The sequence below is a fragment of the Equus caballus genome, chromosome 18 (genome assembly GCF_041296265.1).
Source record: "Equus caballus isolate H_3958 breed thoroughbred chromosome 18, TB-T2T, whole genome shotgun sequence".
Classification (NCBI taxonomy): domain Eukaryota; kingdom Metazoa; phylum Chordata; class Mammalia; order Perissodactyla; family Equidae; genus Equus; species Equus caballus.
In genome coordinates, this window is record NC_091701.1 from 54,043,127 (window position 1) to 54,064,534 (window position 21,408).

At 43.5% G+C, this 21,408-nt stretch overlaps 1 protein-coding gene and 1 long non-coding RNA gene across 6 annotated transcripts in view; one reads left to right on the forward strand and one right to left on the reverse strand.

The window, feature by feature from the left end:
* The window catches only part of LOC106781953 (uncharacterized), a 30,169-nt gene extending 25,638 nt beyond the window's left edge, over positions 1–4,531 (forward strand). The window contains exon 5 of the long non-coding RNA XR_001378753.3: positions 4,170–4,531. This is a non-coding gene — a long non-coding RNA (uncharacterized lncRNA). The remainder of the gene's footprint in view (positions 1–4,169) is intronic.
* The window catches only part of WIPF1 (WAS/WASL interacting protein family member 1), a 112,401-nt gene that overhangs the window by 8,709 nt on the left and 82,284 nt on the right, over positions 1–21,408 (reverse strand). For all 5 annotated transcript variants that reach the window (XM_023622027.2, XM_070242035.1, XM_001495709.6 and 2 more), the window contains 4 exons: positions 15,116–15,201; positions 12,093–12,222; positions 6,629–6,820; positions 3,194–3,964 (listed from right to left, as the gene is read on the reverse strand). In XM_023622027.2, coding sequence (XP_023477795.1) covers positions 3,194–3,964; positions 6,629–6,820; positions 12,093–12,222; positions 15,116–15,166 — 1,144 coding nt within the window. In that variant the 5' untranslated portion in view covers positions 15,167–15,201. The remainder of the gene's footprint in view (positions 1–3,193; positions 3,965–6,628; positions 6,821–12,092; positions 12,223–15,115; positions 15,202–21,408) is intronic.

A 21,408-nucleotide genomic window follows, 5' to 3' on the forward strand; every position in this document is an offset into this window, starting at 1 on the left:
TGCTGAGAACAGGGGAGTTCCTTCTTGGTTCTTCCTCTTTGGGGAGGCAAATTAACACAGGAATGACAAACAGCTCATCGATGTGCACGCTGTAAACGCTGGTGCAGGACCCGCCCCGAGCGAGCTGGGTAGCCATGAACTTAATTTCCCATCTACAGAAGAGCACCCAACAGCCACCTTTCTCACCGCACTGCTGCCAGGGATAATTACTCCAAAAGCACACAAAAAGTACCATATAAGTATTTGAAGCCATTTTTAAAAATGCAGTGGTGTGGTATAATCAGAAAATCTTAAGTTCCTAGAAAATAATTCAAAGTAAATTCTTGTTTTTGATAATATAAAATAAACCTATCTTGCTTGTCCCATCTTCCAAATGCAAAGGCTCTTTGGGTCATGAGTAAATTAAAAGAAAAAAAAAAAAGAAAAAGGAACTTAGCATTCCCATGCAAATCCAAATGGCCTTAGTAATTATTCCTGATCTGCAGTAGTGTGCTCCACCTGCAAGATGCTGACATTTTACGTAAACACTAATCTTCTGGCGCTATAAATATGAGTATCTCTTGTTACTACAGAGTCAGAATCCAACTAGAGGACCTTAAACTGAATGACCCACCCATTGCAGATCTCTCTGCCTGGAAGTCTTGGCTTGGATACCTGATGGAGGTGAGAGGCAAGGCCAGCTCTGGTTGGTCTCTCAAGGAGTCCTCAGGGCCTCACCTGGTAGGGCTTATTTATTGCCCCATCTGCTTGTCATTGCTGGAGTCCCAGTCAGTAGGAGTAGATTTACTCGGAGGGAAAGTGTCTTGCATGCTGTGGGCTTAATTTCACTGGTACTACCACCACTACCACAGCTGTCAGTAAATGCCAACTAGACATCCAGTATTATGGGGCCGGGTACTATGTAACTTGATCGACTTTATCTCTCTTTCTCTTTTTAAGTAAACATTCATGTTCCTAATTCTCCAACCTTCCAGCTCCCTGCTCCAAACCTAGGCAAGCATAATAGAAAACAAAACAGACTTCTATTTCCCTTTGGCAGCATAATAATAAAAGTGATCATTTATTGAAGGCTACTACATGTTACCACTATACACATTTGTCTCATTTAATTCTTACAACAACCCTGAGAGGTGTAGGGACAGCAGACAAGGCCTCAGAGGTGTGGGAAGGTTAAAAAGCCCAAGTCAGGAGGCTAATGAGTGGAAAAGTCAGGATTTCATGCCAAATCTGTCAAATTCTAAAGCCCACTCCCATGACAATGAAGCCAAGCCACCTGTCAAAATATAGATGGTCCTTGATGACCTCTCATATGTTCCTTGTGGGAATGCAAATTGGTAGGAATTTTCTAGAGGCCAATTTGGCAGTTTCTTTGAAATCCAGAGTTTACTATGCACACCTATTAACCTAGAAAGTCCATTTCTAGGAATGCATTCAAAGGAAATACATAGAGATATGCACAAACATTTAGCTATAAGAATGGATCCCTGCATTATCTAGAACAGCAAAAACCTAGAGATGGCCTGTATGACCAAGTGAGGGATTCATAAATCAAGGTACTTTTGTAGGATTTAATATTATGCTGCCATTAAAAGTCAGGTTATAGAGGAATAATCATATCAGGAAATGTTAGTGAGATATTGTTAAATAAAAAGAAAATTACCAAACATATATAGTGTGATAGTGATTTTGTAAAAATGTATATATATGCATTTTTAAAAGACTGAAAGAATATATAATATATATTTCTGGATGTTGGTGGTAGCAGGATTATGGATGATTTTTATTTTTTTTATAGTTTTCTGTCTCTTCTATAATAAACAGGCATGACATGTAATTGAAAGAAACAATAAATGTTATAATTATATGTCACTGCCTATCTTATTTTGGGGAAGATTTAATCTGTTAATTCATCCATTTGGTAGAGCCATACAAACAGCTCCATAGCTGTTGGATAAGAAGAAAATGTTGCAATTAATTCATCCGACTACCTAGTCTCATTTGTTCATTGAAGAATACTTAGTGAGATGCCACTCTGTCTAGGGATTGGATTGAAAGGACTAACTTTTTTTATGTGTAGCCAACTGTCCGTGGCAGAGTGGTTTGAAGGAGTGGTTCTCAGACTTTGCTGCACATTAGTTACTGAGGAGCTTGCAAATGTCCTAACGCCCAGTCTGCAACCAGACCAATGAACCCAGAAACCTGGGGATGGGACCCAGGCGTCCACAGTTTTTAAAGCTCCCCAGGTGATTCCAGTAAATGGTCAGGTCTGAGGTCTACTGGTTTGAAGAGCGATTTATTAGGTTCCTGAGGTCACAGGGTCAAAGGTCGGTTGGATTCTCCTAAAGAAAAAAATGCCCCATTACCAGACATCTTGGATGTATGATAAGGTTAAATTTAAAAAGCAGATCTACTGAATCCACCAATAACCACTGTGAAACACAAAAGCGCTTCTTACAATTAGGAGAGAGAACGCAAACTCTGGGCAATCCTCACACTGCATTTCATACTCTGAAATGAAACCTTTCCTTAGATCCAGGTTTCTTACCCCTGGGCAGGGGGCACAGATGGGCTTTGGCAGTTCAATCCATGACACAGCAAGCAAATTTTGAGTTTATGCTTATGAGCATTTTCATGAAGAGAAAGCCTATACTTTTATCTCATTCTCCAAAGGATCCATGTGCCAGAGGTGTTAACAAATAGCAAAACAGACTGTGACACTTGTCTTCAATGACCAGGGAAGTGGCCTCAAAGCTTGACAGGTGAGAAGTACAGGAGAAGTTCATTAGCTCTTAAATAACTGCCTTTCTTGTTGGAATAATGAGGCGCTCCAGCAGGAGATGGGAATTTATTTCCCCAGGAAAGACAGCTGAGAGTCCCTCTGGGAGGCAGGGTAGTAGAGTGGCGCGATGGAAGTTCTAGCCTCTTCCTTTATTAACTAGCCTGTGATGACTTAATTTTATTGGTTACATGGTCCTTATCTCTAAAACATGGACAGAAACATTGGCCCCACTTTCTTCAGAGGTCTCATGAGGTCAAGAGGAAATCATACGTGGGAAATGTCACTTAGAAGATTAAGGCAGTCTGAGAGTTCACGTAGGCTTTTGTTGGACTCCATTCACATTTATGATATATTATTAGGGACATTTGGCCGGCTGGGTTGTAGGGAGACAACTCACCCCATGTCTTGCCATACCTGATCTGCCGGGTGGGTCCCTCACAGGAGGAGGGGGTCTCTCATTGGGCGGGGGAGGAAGAGGGCCGGAACGTCCAGATGAAGGTAAGGGAGGTGCAGATGAAGAGAGGGACAAATTCCGCTGTGGGAGCCTTGGGATTTCGTCACTGCCACTGGAACCTGGAGGCAGGGGAGGAGGGCCAGGCCTGCTGGGTGGCGGCGGCGGAGGTGGCGCCTGTGAGGAGGAGGAAGGCCGCGGGGTGGAAGGCACCGGGGGCTTGCTGTTCTGAGGGGGAGGAGGAGGCACCGCTTCCCTGTGGATGGAGGGCCTGTTGCCCACTGGAGGAGGCGGAGGAGGGGGTTTGTCATCCAAGGCCCTGCTCGGGGTGGGTGGCAGGGGAGGCCTGTTGGAGAAGGGCGAGGAGGAGCCTGACGGGGTCTGACGTATGGAGCCTCCTCCAAAAGCAGCACCTCGGTTTCCAGGGAAAGGGGGAGGAGTCGGCCCAGGGCTGGGCTGCCTGGGAGCCCCAGGCACTGGGGGGGACCCCCGGTTGTGCAGACTTGACTGAATGGGTCTTGGTGTATTGGGTACTGGCGGGGGAACGCTATCAGGCTTTGAGCCCACGTCAGGCCTTGGGGGAGGCATTCGGTTCCTCTGAGGCTCTGGGGGTCCACTTCTGTGGCCTGGAGAAGGCCCGGGGAACCTCCCTGGGCCACTTGGGGGCAAGAAAGGTTTGGCAGATGTGGCTCTTCCTCCTGGTGGCAAAATTGGGGGTCGGCTTGCTCCAGAATCTGAAGAAGAGGAAAAAAAACTTCAGTAAGAAAATTAGGAACCTTAAAGGAAATCAGAGAACTAGGTACATACCCAGCTACTAGAAGTCCTTTCCTAGATGCTATCAACTGCAGGTAACCATTATTTACATAAAGCAGATTTTGTACGGTCCTTCCTGGAGGCAGAGGAATAGGTCACAGCTCTCTGTTTACCTTCTGGTCCTAGGTCCTACAACCTGTCAGCTTTCAAAAGGATTTGGGAGAGGTCTCTTGGCATTACGCACGGACAAGAAGCAGGATGAGGCTGGTGAGAGTTCTAGAGAGATCCCTACTCTTTACAAGAGGACGAGAACAGATGGTGTTGGCACATGGGATTTCTGCTAATAATTTTCTCTTCTCCCCATCACTATCCCTGTCCCCTGCCCTTGCACCTCTCAGATTTGAAAAATAAGTTAGCCATCTTGGGTGAAGAAATTAGTTATCCCAATACACGTTTCTATACGGGAGGGCTTACCTAGTCCCTTTGAAGAGACATTCCCAAGAGAAGGTGGAAAAATGTAATGAAAGAGTTATGATTGAAATAAGAAAGAACTAAGAAAGGAGAAAGAAACTGTCAAAGTTTAACTGAAAGAGTTGACACCAGTGGATGGTCTTAATCTGCAAAGAAGTAGGCAACAATTTCTTTTGTTCCTACTCGGTCAACTTCCACTTCAATATTGGCAGGACAGAACACCCCTATTACATAATTAATATTAAACTGGTTTGGTTCAACAAAGGGAAGAACTAAAGGAGGAACCAAGTTATGGAAACATTCAAATCACCACCCCAGAACCTTTTGGAACCTAAGTGCATTCTCAAAAAAGGGTTAGCCTGAAAACTTCTACCACTCCAACCATGAGCTAATTAATGTACCAAATATTTATTGAGGACCTGCTATATGCCAGCCTTTATTCTAGATGCTAGAGACAGAAGAGTAAACAAAACAGAAAAGATCCTGCTCTCCTGTAGTTTACATTCTTGTTTGGGAGATAAACAATAACAGTAAACACGCAAATATTTTCAGATAGTTATAAGTACTACAAAGAAACTAAAATAGGTTGCTGAGATGAAGAGTGTCTAGAGAGGCCAGGATAGATGGAGTGGTTGGGGATGGCTCTTCTGAGGACGTGACATTTGAGCTGAGGCCAGTCAGAGAGAGAGGAAGAGGAGAGGTGCTTCAGGCAGAGAGCCAGCAGGTACAAAGGTCCTGAGGTAGGAATGAGCTTCAAGTTAAAAAACCAAGGCCCATGTGCCTGAGTGAGCATGGAGGAGAACCCTAGGAAATGGAGCCTGAGTGGCCAGTAGGTGCTGTTCATAAACAGCTTTGGAGGCCAGAAGGAGCTCACATTTTATCCAAAGCACAATAAGACACATTTGGATGGATGTGTACAGTAGAGTAATGTAAACTCTAGAGAGAATTTTTTATTTTGACTTTAGTACTAGAAAAAGAGCTGTATTTTCCTTGACTATGTGGAACATTTCTATGTCACCAACTTGTGATAAGTCAGATCTTCCAAGTTTGGATTAAAGCTGCAGTTACTATGCACACATACATTGCATGGATAGGATCCATTCTGTGCATGGTCCATTATGAACACGTATACTTTTGGTATACCATTTTGTGCACTAACGTAAATTCCATCTTCATTTTATTATTTACGTCCAGTTGTGTTTGCCCTAATTTCTTCACCTAGGTTAAAGTACTGAATGTATGCATTTGTCAGATGCCTCAAATCCTTTTGGTGGGTTTTAAAGAAATACCTTTAAATTTAAATGCAGGTCTGACAAGACAGAATCTCTCACATTTTTGAGTCTCTTTCTAGATTTTGACCATCCCATACTAAAGTAGTCAGTTAACCCTGAGGATTCACTCTTTTATCTCATATGAATGTGAGAATTTCACACTTCCCCAGGGGGCATTTTCAAAGATCACAGAATTAGAAATAAAATTCTTCTAACACAAGAAACATTAAAATAGGAAGTTTTATGGTCAAATTTCTTGAGCTTCCAGTAGTAGTCAGGAGAGGCTCTATAAGGTTTTTATTTAGGCTTGACCAGGTTCAACTTTTCTCTCTGCCGTCAGGTTCATAGACAATCCTGTAGGACTCAGGACTCATTTCCACGGCTCCCTGCAGAGAATACTTAGAATCACTGGCCATAAAATGCCAAAGCCTGTCATACAAAACACTTTTTTAGATTTAGTGAGATATGTAATTATATTCCATATGACATGCTCCACAGTGCGTTTGAAAAGTGGCTCACAAGTATTTACTATACTAGACAGCTGGGTCCGACGACCTCACACAGAAAGCTGAATTTGCCAGGTCACCAGGCAGAGTTTCCAGGGGTGGCAAGTTCCATTTGCTCCTTCCTTTTCTTCCCACTCTAGCTCACCCTTTAGAAAAGTACAAAAAAGTACAAGTTACCCCAAGGACACTGGGCAATATTTAACAGCTCCATGGAGCTGTCTGATCCTGATTAAAAAAAAAAGAGATGCTCAACAGAATCTCTCTTATAAAACAGTGTTAATGTTTCAAGCAATCTAAAATGTTTTAAAGGGCACAGTGCCTTAGATGGGACGCCAAGCCTCAAAACCACCAAACTCGGCCTCGTCTTCAGTCACTAAAAGAAGGAAACTCTCCTTACCAGTCTCCCTGCTGGCTGTGGATCGCAGCTTCGGCATTCCAGCCTGGAACAGCCCTCCCAAGCCGGGTGGTCCACCCCCGCCAAAGCTTCCTCCACCGCCGCCGCCACCACCACCACCGCCGCCGCCGCCGCCGCCGCCACCTCCTCCGCCAAAGCCACCACCACCTCCACCAGCACCAGCTCCTTTAGGTTCTGCAGAAGGAAGAAAACACACGGATGAAAACACCCACCAGAGGACTTCACAGTCCTCGCCCAAGTAAACAATAACGATAAAATGGAGCTGGCTGAACGTAGGCCTCCGGTGGACAACTGTGATTTCATTAAAATGCAGGATTTTAAGGATTCACCCTACCCCCAGTGAGAAAAGGAGTTTCTTTCCACTCCAGGGCAGCTGTGGGCTCAGTGGCAGAAGAATTGGTAATGGCTGACGACTTACTCCCCCCACGCCCCCCCCAACTTGGCTAGCTGCCACATGAGTTAATATCTGTTTGTTCTATATCCTAAGATTTGGCAAATAAAAGGATCTTCAAAGAAAGAAAGTCCCAAGGGAGAGGAGATGCAATAAAAGGTGAGAAGAAAGGAAATAGTAAAAATAAAGAGAAGAAAAAATATCCCATAATTTTACTCCTTGGAAATACTTACCGTTTTGGTGTATTTTTTCCCAGCCAGTATATTTTCATTTTATATGTTTTTTTCCCTTAAAATTAAGACCAAATTCACTAAACAGTTTTTAGCCTGCTTTTTTCATGTAACACATTAATATTTCCCATGTCATTAAATATTCTGTGAAAACATGAGTTTCAAAGACTGCATTGTGTTTTCGAACACAAATGTACTGTAATTTATTTAACCATCTACTTATTTGATGGCCTTTTAGGTTGATTTCAATTTTTTAATATCATAAAGTCCAATAGTAAGCTTTAACTTTTAAAAAATGTTTTGCAATTTGAGATGGTACAAAAATTCTGTTTCATTTCGCATTTATTTCCAAAAAATTGTGAAAGATTTTGAAATGGGCAAACAAATAAAAAAAGAAAGCAAGAAGAAAGAAAAATATTACTAGGTGTCCTGTCTAGCCTTCTGGGTTATTTCCCATTGTCTTTGAGCTATTTTACAACTTTGTAAGTTGTAGGAAACTGATAATAATGTAAATGATATTTGTCCATAGAAATGTAAACTGGCTGTGTTCAGTGGAATGCAACTGATCACTGACCCACTTTGCACCTATTTGTGAATTGATTTCAGCACTTATCCCACTATGTCCGTGTGGTACTTTGAATTCTCCTTTTAACTGATAACATCATACTGGTTCCCTCATTCACTAATGAGCCTAATAACATCTTTGACATATGCTCATTTTCTATCTGTGTGAGAGCCGTGATTACACCCTCTTAAAGACATTGTCTCTTAACCACTTATGTGTGTATGTCTGTTTGATGAGGTTTGTTTTATGAGCATTGTTTAAAGTCTGCCCCTGGAAAACACTGCTGAGCCTTTGATAAGTATCACATGAGCTCTACAAACTGACCTGGGAGAACTGATACTTTTATGACATTTAGACTTTAAGGAAACATGGTATATTTTCCCATGTCTTCTGATTTATTCAGTCAAGTTTTGTAATTTTTGCGATACGGGTCACACACGCTTCTTCTTAGGGTTACTTTGAATACATTTTTGTTTGTTGAAATTGTGAAAGAAATGTTTTCCTACTACTTTTTTGTAATTGGTTATTAGTGGCATAAGGAAATTTTTTTTTTAAAGGTTGGCACCTGAGCTAATATCTGTTGTCAATCTTTTTTTTCTTTCTTTCTTCTTCTTCTCCCCAAAGCCCCCCAGTGCATAGTTGTATATTCTAGTTGTGCCTCTGGCTCTGTATGTGGGACGCCGCCTCAGCACGGCCTGACAAGCAGTGCCATGTCCGCGCCCAGGATCTGAACCAGCAAAACCCTGGGCTGCCGAAGGGGAGCACACGAACTTAACCACGGTCACAGGGCTGGCCCCAGGAAATTTCATTTGCTATCTAATAAACCACTTTGCTGTATTTTCTAAATTAAAATTTACAAAAAGTTTATCTTAGATTTTCTAGATGTATGGTCTGCAAATAAGAAAGGTTTTGCGCCCTCTTTTCTAATAGTTGTGTATCTTATTTCTGTTTTATAGAATTACTTTGATCACTGAACTCCCAAAATAATGTAAATTATTAATGTTGCTAAAGGAAAGTATATTTTGATTTTAATAAGAATGGCTCAAAATTACAAAATTACAAATTTCAAAATTACATATTGACTATTGGTTTGAAATATTTTTTTTCCTTCTTTCTAAACATTTTTTGTCAGCAAGGAGCCTTCTATTTTAGGTTTTTAAGACCTTCTTATGGCTTGGAATTTTATTGAATGCCTATTCAGGATCTACTGAGATGATTATAAGGTTTTCCTTATTTGATGTGATGGATTTATAGGCTTTCTAACATTAAAAATGAGCTAAGCCCTCGTCTTGGTGAATTATTCTTTCAATATGTTATTGAATTAGATTTTTTGTTTTTTTAGGTAGTATCCTTCTCATCTCTGATCATAACTGGTCTATAGTAGGGTTTTTTAACCCTGGAACCAGTGACATTTGGGGTCAGATAATTCTTTGTTGTGGGTGGCTGTCCTATTCTCTGTAGAATGTTTACAGCATCACCGGCCTCTACCCACTAGATGCCAGTAGGAACTCCTCTCTCGCCAAGTTGTGACAACTAAAAATGCCTCTAAACACTGCCACCTGTCCCCTGGGACACTGATATACGAGCTTTCTTTTTGTGTATATGCTGCCTTTGTCAGGCTTTAGTATTAGGATCATGCTAGTCTCATCACCCCCATCAGATAGCTTTCCATCTCTTCCCGTGTTTGGGAATGATTTATGTAACATTTGAATCAGCTGTTTCTTAAAATCTGAAGGAATCTACTGATAAAAGTATCTGGCTCTAAAGCTTTTGAGAGAGAACATAATTTGATAAAGTTTTCAACTTTTTCCTTGCTCATTGAGTTTTCATGAATTTTGGTAAATTCACAAAATTTACCAAAATTTCATGAATTTTTGTAAACTGATGCTGTCTTAGAAAATTAATCTCTTTAAGATTTCAAAATGTTTTGACATATAACTTCATTGTAGAATCCTTAATTTTAGAAAATCTGCTTTGAATCTCTTATCTATTTTCTGGGTTCTAATTTTATTCATTTGTGTTTTCTTTTTTTCTGGATTAGATTTATTCATTATAATTCTCTATTAGCTTTGTATCTTCTCTAGGTGTGGAGCTTTCTGGGATACTTATGGGAGCTCTGCTGATAGAAGAAATAATCTGATAGTCAGCTCACAAGAATTACTTCACCTAACAAGATGAAACAAATTAGAAGAACAATTTCTTGAAGGGTGTTCAAAATTGCTTCCATATGAAATAAATTAAAATGAAAATTTTTAATAATTTTAATTATTGCCAATAATATTGATAATGCCCTTGTCATTCAAACATTATTCATTAAGGAATGATACATTTTGGAATACTGCATTTACTTAGGACATCTTTACATGGGATTAAACATTCAAAGAGATTGATGCATCATCAGACATCATCCTTTAGCATTCTTACCTGGAACATTTGTGCTCTATCTGAAGCTAAAGTAGTTGAGGATAGCTAATAGGCTCCACATTACTTTATTAGCAATTAAATTGCAGGACAAGGGTGACTTCAAGAGTTATATCATGTATAACCATGGGGAACATTTTGACATAAACCCCAGGGAGGTTTCACCTGCAAACAAATACAAAACCATGGATGGACTTTGCCACTTGCAAAGAGCTTGTGACAACAGTATTGGTGTCCACTTAAGTGGATGGACAACAAGGGCAAGCATTTGGTTGCATTGTGTATCCACCAAGTAAAGTGCATTCTTAAACATCACTGAGCAGCTGGAAGGGAGAAGAACGAACACTTGTTTCCATTTAACGGGAGGAGAAGTGGATCTTGAAGAATAAAATGAATTTCCCCTAGTGGATTCAGGACTAGGCCTCAGACTGCCCAGTCTCCTTTAACATCTGGGGAGTTCACATCCACCTCTCCAGAGACTGGGCTCCCTCTGGGAGCGGAGAGAATGGCTGGGTTCTGTCCTAGAGGTCGGCAGTTTGGGGAGCTCCTCTGGCTCCATTCTAAGCACCATGACACTATGGTCATTGGATTAAGGCTCCCCAGATATAAATGCTGTGCTGGGCTCCCCTGAGGGAGAATCTTGTGACGTGGATCAGGAGGACTGAAAGATTGATGACGTGATAACCATATCGGTTTTGTGGGCATTTTGACCTAGAGGTAAGACTATGTCAAGTCAAGAGTCAAAGACCCCATAGTTCCTTTTTGAGGTGTGGTGCATTCCCACTTGTACCACCTTGCCTGGTAACAGAGCGACATTCAAGGCCTTTATCTTGGTCTTCCACTTTTCCATTTTCCTCCCACACCAATGTTCTCACCTAATTCTGATCCTTCTCCTTCTCTACCAATTAGGTACTTCTCCTAGAAATTCCTCCTAAGCACTTCTAATCCTCCACTTGGCTAAAATCCTGCATCATTATTCACTTGTCTACAAAGCTGCCTCTGGTGATTTTGGAAGGTCAGCCTATTTCCTATTGAGTCCAAATGGGATCTGTGGTCTAGGATGAATTCTGGAGACATCTGGCTGGCAGTGGAAACAACTAGGAATATGAAGAGATAGTCTCAAGGCCTGATTATTAACTACCAGTAGATTCTAGCCATGTATAACTTTTTATTCTGTTGTAAATGTTAATAAGTAGCCCTGTGTGGTGGGTACTTGTTTGTTTATACATACCCTGCCTTGTTCCAGAAAGTATCTCAGACTTACGATGGGTAGATAAGCAAAGTTGTGATCTCATTTCTTCCCGCTCCAAGCTCCTAATAATCATATCTTACACTTGAATTACACATTTCAGACAACAAAACACTTGCACAAGCATCATCTCATTTGATGCTCTCGACAAACTTGTGAGGGCAGTAGAACAGGTATGATCATCTCCATTCTACAGATGAAGACGATAAGGCTTGGACATGGTAAGTGACGGATGTGCCAGGACTGGAACCCACATCCTTTGATTCCAAGGCTGGGGCACTTTCCATATTTCATGCTGCTGTTTGATCTGTAGTGTGAGGAGCGAGGGGTTAATTTCCAGAAAGTGTTGTGAATAATTCAGAGAATTGCTGCTGTGTGTGTCTTGGACAAAGAATTATTATACTGGCTTCCTGCAGCATTAGAGGGAACCCAAGCCAGAGCTGTGGCCTACAATGGGTGATACAGTCCCTTATTCTGCTAGTTTTGCAGCTGTTGTTAACCAACAAAAAATTTTTTTTGGTGGGAAGGGTAGAGTTGATTGTTAGGCCATAAACCATTTATCTCCATGGAAAATAACTTTTGTCACTTACTGTCCAATATCGGTGCGCTTCTGTCGTTGGTGACTGTCTTCTTTAGTTTCTTCCCTTTGCTGATGTCAGAGAGAAGGGCATTTCTCCCAGCCTGCTCTGACTTATTCAAGGTAGGCTTTTCTGTATTGGCCTGAAAGGAAACCACACAAACGCATATTCATCTCTTGAATTAAAATCATGTGCTACAACCCTCGGTGGGGGCAGCTAGAGTATTGGAAGCTTGTTATTAAGGTTCTTGGCAATAGGTTGTAAATTCTCTACGAGTTTTAGACCCGATGTCATTCTTTTTAAGACCCAGATATTTGGGAGCAGATGCAGCAATAAATTACACTCATTTTTAACGCAGGAAGAGTCAGTCCCTGATAATAAGTCTCTGAAAATTCAGCCCACAATCTGGCCGTAACCCACAGAGCCCGGGTTGGATTGCGAGAAACGTAAGGGAATTTTAAGTCTGATAGGATTCTGTAGGATACGATGAGGTTTCATTCTCTAGGATGTGTCCTGAAGAATGGCCTGTCCTTCCCATCTTTTAGAACTAATCTGGTGCAAGGGGAAAATTGTCTCTAGCAAAAAGGGTCAGTTGTATTTTTTTAAACCCACCGAAGTTTTAGAAAATAATTCCCTCTGTTGACATTGCCAAAGATTTTTTTCTCTTTCATTTAAGGCAGATTTGAGGTATAATTTACATGTAGTAAAATCACCCATTTTAGGATACAGTTCTATGAGTTTTGACAAACATATAAGTGTGTAGCCACCACCACAATCAAGAGACACAACATTTCCATTACTCCAAAAAGTCCCGTCACGTCCCTTTGGCCTAATGTGTCTCTGCTGTTTCATCCCTTTGAAAGCTTAGCTCAGAGACTGCAGAACAGACAAAGGTGCTGCTTTAAAATGTCTGGGTATTTTCCGTATTTTCAGAATTCCTGGGAAAGATCCTTACTATGAACTGGGATCTTGTTTCTTCAGGGTTATGCTAGGGAGTGGGGCAGGAAGAGCCCTGCACGTGAACTCAGAAGTAGGCATGTGCCTGTGTCTGTGACACTTGGAAACTGGCTTGGTCTGGCCTGGCTCAGGGAGGGTCAGCTTCTCCAAACCCAAAGGTCCTTCTGGCAGACCCCAGAGTCCTTCTAGGCTGGCCCCAGCCCTTCCGAAGGGATCTGATATCAGAGGTGCCAGCGAGGGCCAGAGGAGGTAAACCTGGGAAGTTTAGCTTCATAATTCATCCCACTATTTATCATAGTGGGAGGCAGTGATGGCAGAGGGAGAGCTAAGAAAAACCTGAAGTAGGCTGAGAGAATCCTGTGTGTTAAGCTGAAAGGGGCCTGAGATAATTAAATTATAAAGTACTAACGTGCTCATGATAACAACAGTTAACGTTTATATAGCTTTCACTGTGGGTCACGCACTGTTCTGAGCACTGTGTGTGTATTAATTCATTTAGTCCTCATCTACCCTGTGAGTCATTACTTCCATTTTAGAGACAAGGAAACTAAGGCCCAGGGAGGTGAAAGCATTTGCCCCAGTGACCCGGCTAGTAAGAGGAGGAGCTAGGATTCAAACTCTGGCAGTCTGCCTCCAGAGCCTTCCCTCTCACCTGACGGAAGGGTAAATGTGGGACCTAAAATGCCCCTTCTGTAAACTGTGGAGATGTTGTGAAAGGCTACAAGCTGGTAACTAGAAGATGAATGAGTTCTGGAGATGTAATGGACAGCGCAGCAACTATAGCCAACAATGCTGTATTATAAACTTCAAAGTTGCTCAGACACCAAATCTTAAATATCCTCACCACAAAAAAGAAGTGATAATTATGTGATGTGACAGAGATATGAGCTAAAGCTATGGTGGTAATTATACTATAATGAATAAATGTATGGGATCAACATGTTGGACACCTTAAACTTACACGATGCTATATGCCAGTTATGTCTCAATTGAAAAAGAATTAATAAATAAAATGCTCCTCCCCCAGTGGCTCCCAACGCTCCTCTGAAGCAAACCTGTTAAGAGCTTCTTGTAGTTAGTTCCAGAAATGCTCTTTGCATACGCAGTTCCCTTTTGCTAATGGGATCATCCTCTCTTACTCTGCAACTTGTTTTTATAACTTAGCAACATACTTTGGACATCTTGGAGAGAGCGTTTAAAATTAGCTCGTCTTCATTTTAAGGATGAAAAAACCCTGAGGCCTGGAAAAGTTAAGTGAGGTGTCCGCATTGGGTCTATTAATGGTTTTGGGTCCGCAGTCCTCACTGGCCTCCTGTTCTGCCTCAAAATGTATTTTGACAGCTGACCCCTTGGGTGTTGACGTCTCTCACATGGCAGTCTGGGGCCCTTAATTACCCTGTTCCACTAGACGGTGTCCTATGATGGCCACCAAGCCAACTGTCCCTTTTCTCATCTCTACATCCTTTTTCTCTAGGGTCTTGCTTTAAGTCAGATAATAATGGATAGAAATGAACTGATGGGATAAATGAGGGTTTCCCAAACTTCCGTCATTCTGATACAACTTTCATGGTTTTTGTTATCTTCTCATGCTACCTGTGTTATTTGCTTAATATTTTTCATGAAGTCAATTCACTATATTATTTACTATACTCTGTTTCAGTGAACATTTTCTTTTAAATGAACTCTCTAGGAAACCCTGGGTGTGCCCAGAAGTTAAAGGCTAGAAGATGAGTCTATTTGAATGAAAACATTGCAGGCCGGGCAGAATTGTTCCTGCGAACCCATCTTGGCCCAGTATGTGGGAATGAACAGGACATTCTCCTGGAGGGACTCGGCAGAGGACACCGAACTCATCCTCACTCACGCGCATACGATGAGTTGCCTGAAACCTTAGACAACAAAACCCTTCATGTTGCATTCACTCGTCTCTGGGTCTGGCTTACTCCGGCACGTAGGAAGCCTGCGATATCATATTTAAGCCAGAATGCAAATACACTGAAAACAAATCCATGGGTGCCAGGTTCGACTTCATTTGGCTTGCTTCATGCATGCATGATGGATGGTGAGGAGCCACTCACCAGAGCAAAGGTGGGCGGAGGCGGGGGCGCTGGAGGGGGAGGGACGGGCATCTCGGACAGTTATCCTTTCAACAGTCTTGATAAATCTGTAAAAACAAAACAAAAAGAAACAAAACACGGTCATTTGTTAGACTTCTTAGTAATACTCTGTCCCAGTCTTCCTTCCCCCGTTCCCACCAAAGTGACAGCCATTCACTCAGGCCAACTTTTACAAGAGGTGGATTACCTTTACAACGTTGCTAAGATGTTACTGTTCTGGAAGCTGGAAGCACCCTAGCTGGGGAGGTTTCTGAGCTACAGTGACCAAAGATACTGGAAACAAAATCCAGCGCCTCATGCTGCTCAATTCTACCACTCACCAAAGCAAGTCGGGGGAATGACACGGACCCTGCGCCCGCAGCCTGAGTAAGCCAGCTTATCATGAAACTGCTAAAATGTATCCCACCAAAGCCTGATGTTCAAGCGGCTCCTCTTCCTCACCCATTTCCATGACAAAATCCTTTCTTGCTCTCCCACTCCCGCTCACTCCTCGCCCAACGGTTTTCTTCTCTGCAGATCCCTGACAGTCCCCTGGGTCTGGGTACATACTGTAGGAATGCAAAGATGGAACTATTTCTGGTCTTGCCCTCAAAGTTCTTACAGTCCTCCAGGGAAAGGAGCCAGGATATAAGGAAAGGTAGGCAGGGAAGATGCTCGAGGGGGCTGGATGCCTATCTTTGTGCTACTCGGCATTTCCTTATGAGATCTAAGTGGGAAGAAAGAGATGAGGAGTCAAACCTAAGACTCCTGTCTGTTTGCCAGAAAGGAGCTTCATTAGAAAAGCTTTCTGCATAGTGTGACTGCTCTGGGAACAAAGGGGAGGTCAGACTCTGTGGCTGGGTGGGAGAGGTGGAAACGGGGTGGGTGGCATCTGGGCAAATGTGAGGGGCCGCAGAAACAATGGTGAGGAAGCACCCCAGGAGTTACACCAGCCAAGAACCTGGCTCCCTTTCCCCAAGTCCCTGGAGTCCCATCCCTGGGTCTCATCAGGAGCCCCAGCTCCCAGGTGGAGGCAGCGCCTCGCTCACCTTCTCACCCATAAGCAATCCCAGCTTCTCCCACCCAGTCCTGGCTACTCTAAGTGTGGTCTGGCACCAGCAGCACGGGCATCGCCCAGGGGTCTGACACTAGTGGGCAGCCTGGGATGCTGACCACCTGAATAACATTGTTTCTACGGAACATGTGTCCAGAATTTGAAACAGCAGAATTATTTTTCTTTTATTCTCAATAGTCTCTCTTTCTTTTTCTTTTGCTGAGGAAGATTTGCCTTGAGTTAACATCCATTGCCAATCTTCTTCTTTTTGTATGTGAGCCGCTGCCACATTATGGCCACTGACAGACGAGTGGTGTAGATCTGTGCCTGGAACTGAACCCAGGCCGCTGAAGGGGAGCATGCCAAACTTAACCACTAGGTCACCGGGGCTGGCCCTCAATAGTCTCTTAATTGCAGAAAACAATTTCTTACAATTTAAAATATTTGGTTCAACGACTAAAAGTTAATGTGGAAAACTTATACCTTGAAACAAATACTTTTTGTTAAAAAACACTGTTAGATGGTTTGCTTTCTGTGGACAGAAATGGAATGGAAAAGCTAAAAGGACATGGCTGGACTTGTCACAGCTGCTAGAAGACAGGAATGAAGACAGTTTGGAACAGTTCCAAGTGGGCCGTCCAGAAAATGAAATTTTTTAGAACTCCGCAGCGGCAACAGCAGGTATCACTCACTGACAATCAGTTGGCTCCAGAGTGCTTTGCTTACATCGGCTCTAACGCTTATGACAACACTGCAAACTACACGATTCTGCTCACTTTACAGATGAGGACACTGAGACTCAGAGAAATTAAGTAACTCACAAAAAGACCCATGCAACTCATTCCAGTCAGTCTTTTGGACGCCTGATCTTCCACTGGATGACGTGCCTCACTGCCCGGCCCTTTAATGATCTGATAAGCCTTTTCAGGCAGGGAAAGGGCTAGCTAGTGCTATGACTCACCTGTAAACTAGGTTGGAATCTGTTTTTCAATAAGAGACCGTCTCAGACAAGGATTCTTTTAAAATGTGTCCCTTAAATTGGCCTTTTCTGCATGACACCAATTAGTCGCCGGTGGGGCCAAGCGGGCAATGTAGGCAGGGTTGGGAGCCTGTTATGAAGCCAATCAGGGGGTTCTCCAGCTGCAGAAGGCACCTTCAGAGGCCTCCAAGTCAGACGTGTCCCAGGCCCAGGAAGGATGGGATCTGAAAATGACTCTGGCCCAACTAATTGTGAAGGATGCTGGAGCCGAAGCAATGGTATTAACAGGGCTGAAGAAGGCGACTTACCACGTTGCGGGGAGCGGCCAGGGCCACCTGGAGGGCCTCAGAGACGCGCTCCATGCAACAGATCATGCATGTGCTTAGTGGAGGAAATGCCCCTCAACACTTGGATGTATTTTGTCTGCTTCCATGTTCGCCAACTAACCCATCACCCGGTTATCCTAATACCGAGGAAGGAGTGACTTCTGGTCAATTACCAGGAACCTCTTATGGGTTTGGTTGTCATGAGTCAGTCTCTGGGTGCAGAGATCAAATTGAACTTATGCCTGCACATCTTAGAGGCCAGACTGTGGACTAGGGACCCTTTCAGGGGACTACCAACCCACAAGCCTCTTTAATCTAATTATTTTACAATTTCTGTTGTTGCTGTTATGGTTTTGTCTGTGTACTACCTGACTTATAAATACACCTCTGGACCGCAGGGGCTCGGCTTTCCCCTCCTGGCCACCTCCCATGAACCACGGGGAGACGATCTGCGGGTGAGCGCGTTCACCTTGCCAGGGGGATGCAGACCTAAGTTCTCTCTTCTCTCCACTGCAGCTTCCCCTGCCCCCATCTCTCACTCCCCTCCAGATCAGCTACTCCCCCCTCAGTGCTGAAAGGTGATTACAGGGGCTTCCATGGACTCTGCTCCTTCCTTGCTGAAGAGCTGCTGGTCTGGACATGTCCAGGCAGGGGCCCTGAGGGAAGTTTGTGAGAACGCCCAGACTCCAGTCCTGCCCCCTCACCACATGGGTCAAAGAAGACCAGTCACGTCCCCCATGCCGGGCCCACGCCAGGCCCATTTCCTGGCTGTCTTCCCATCAGACTGTGACTCTACCAGGTCTCCTCAGTACCCCTCACTAAAGATGTATAGAGCGAGAAAGCCAGCCATCACGCAAACAAGCCCGTGCTGGCCACTGGAAGGGCCCCCAGCATCACGGCAAGTGCATTCTGAGGTTTGGGCAAAGCATCAGCCCATCAGACGGGCTTGCTAGCACTATGTACTGCCACTTACCTCCCGGCAGGCCCGACTTCCCAGTGAGGTAGAACCCAAGGCCCTGGGAGAGTCAGACTTCCCTCCTCTCAGGGAGTTAACAGCCCACATCACAACCAGACCTGGGCCTCACTCAAGGGCCTCAACACCAGCAGAGACCCTCACGGACCAGGCATTCCTAACCTGGATCGTTACACCTGCAGGGGCTGTGGATAGAGTTCAGGGGTTTGTGAACTTGGATTAAAAAAAGTGCCTACTTATTTCCCCTAAGCTCAAACTAAAATTTAGCATTTCCTTCAACATAATGTGTGCCACAAACCACAGGACTTGAAATATTTTCACCAATAGTTTTTCACATGATATTTTCATATCACGTTACAATTGTCGCAGATCTCTTTTGAAATTACGGCAACGTTCAGATCCATTGCTAGATCTTGCTTACATATTTCAGTATAACTAGTTTCCTTCATAATCGTATTTTGTTTTATACATTTAACAACAGTCAGAGGAGTCCTCTGGGCTTTACCAGGCACCAGTGTAGTCTATGGAACGAAGAAGGTTAGAATCCCTGTGAGAACATGAGACCTGGGTCCGGCGAACTTGATTTGAATCTTTGCTCTGCTACCTAATAACCTGGGACAGGAATCTAACCTCTCTGGGCCCCCCTTTGCCATCTGTTAAGTAGGGGTTGCTGGGAGGATGAAATGCAATGGTGCAGGCCCAGTTCTCAGCATGGCCTCTACAGTAAGCTCAGATCTGTCTTCCTGGAGGGTGAGCATGGGTCCTGCTGGTGTGAGTGCCGCTCAAGCACCTGGCAGAGGAGGGATGGACCTGGCGCCTGAGCTGAGGCCCTGGCTTTGCCCGGAGTCCTGTGTGGGAAGAGCTGCCCGGCACGGGAATGAGGCAGCCCGAGGACTCAGTGTCAATGCTGCACTTGGTTCTTCCCTCGGGAAGTAGGAGCCTGGAGGGAAAGGCATCCTGTTCTGGGGCCAGGAGGGGCCCCAAACAAGGGAAAGGCCTAGGGCAGAGGTTCACAAAGTGTGGGCTGTCATCTCCTGCCTCAGAATCAGTGGTGTCCTGTTTGAGACTGCTGTGTCCCGCCTCCCACTCCAGTTAGGCTCCCTAAAGTTGGAGGACCACTGAGTACCCATTCGCTGATCCCTGCCCTCCCACCTTACCTCCAGCCCAGGCACCGAACTTTTAAGAATACACACTTGTGAGAAATTAATTTCTTTCTAAGAATCACTTCAGTGTTTAAATAACATTCATCCCAGGGAGAAAAGCCAGACAAATGTTCACCTTGTGTGTTGAATTTTATGTGTACAAAGAAAACCACAGGGATGGAAAAGGCTTTTTTGTTTCCACTCACGGTGCTATGGGTCACAGTTCATCCCCTCACACAGTCATACATGGCAGACCCACCCCTAGCGCCTCCGGAGGTGACGGCATCTGGACAGAGGCCCTTTAAAGAGGTGGTAAGTCATAGTGAGACCATCAGGATGGGCCCTAAGCCAGTATGACTGGCGAGAGGGAGAAGACAAGAGAGACACCACAGATGTGTGAGCACAGATAACAGGCCATGCGAGAACACAGGGAGAAGGGAAAGAGAGGCCACAGAGAAACCAAACCTGCCAACACCTTCATCTTGGACTTCTAGCCTTCAGAACTGTGGGATAATAAAATTCTGCTGTTTGAGCCACCCAATCTGTGGTATCTTGTTATGGCAGCCCTGGATAACTAATAAATATAGTTTTAACAATACATGTCTATGATCCATTGTGGAAACCAATTTAATGGATTTTGAATAAAATATCTATCAATTGATTTCTCACCTGCGATCTCTCTGGATTGTCAGACATTGAGGAAATTAAAAATCAACCTGAACCATAGGGTACATGAGTGGTTGCCAAAGTTTTATTTAATAACTGAATGAATCATTAAAAAAATCATCAAACCTTAGGTGAAAAACTGTTGAGGTCAGGGGAGGGATCTACCAGTAAGCCTTTTATAAAAAGGAACTGGCTCTATGGGTTGAGAGAACAGAGCAGAATATTTTGTAGAAATGACTTTAAAAATTCATTAATTGGTTCTTTAGTTGTTGCCTACACACACATACACATACATATACACACTCAATATACATCAATATTTTGAAATTTCCTAGTTCTGTGAAAAAAAATGGTTAGCTTTGTTGGTTTTATGGTAGTGCTTCAGGTCAACATCATGGTCAACACTCTCATCAGACAGATCACACACTGACCTAGACCAACAAGGGCATCTTGTGGCCTGGAGCCATTTGCTAAATATGCAATAGTGGCTATGAGGGAAATCTTGTGAGAAAAAGTGAATTGCTCAGCCCACTCCCCACCCTACAGTGGACATATTCTTCCCAGTGGCATGGCCAACAAGAGGCTCAACCACATCCCACAGTTCAGTCCCGACTTGCCCCAGGAAACTTATGGTTTCTTCTTCAATGTGCTCATCTAAGAAAGCAGAATTATCTCTGAATGTAAAATGAACCACCTCCTCAGGATCAAGAGAATTGGCTAGTTATTTAAATAAACTGCTTCCTAGTTTCTTTTAGTCAACTTAAAATTCATTCTAGATTGTGCTGCATGAGGCCCACACTACAGAATGACATGAGGAGGGGAGAGATTTCCAACACTGTCCAATGAAAACATCTGATAATCCTCAGGATGGCCTCGAATCCTGAGTGGGGGCGGTGAACAGGCCAGGTTCCATTAGAGAGGACAAGCAAGTTTATCCAGTTCTGTGTTATCACCATTTTGGACTTTCAAAAATATAAAGTATTCTGCTGTACAATTCCTGCCAAAAGTCACCCTTAAATACTATCCTACCTCAAATGAATTGGAGAAAAATAAACTTTTTTTCCTAAAAGGTTGAATCAATAGAGTATTTTATTTACTTTGCGTGTGTGTGTGTGTGTGTGTGGTGGGTGGGCAG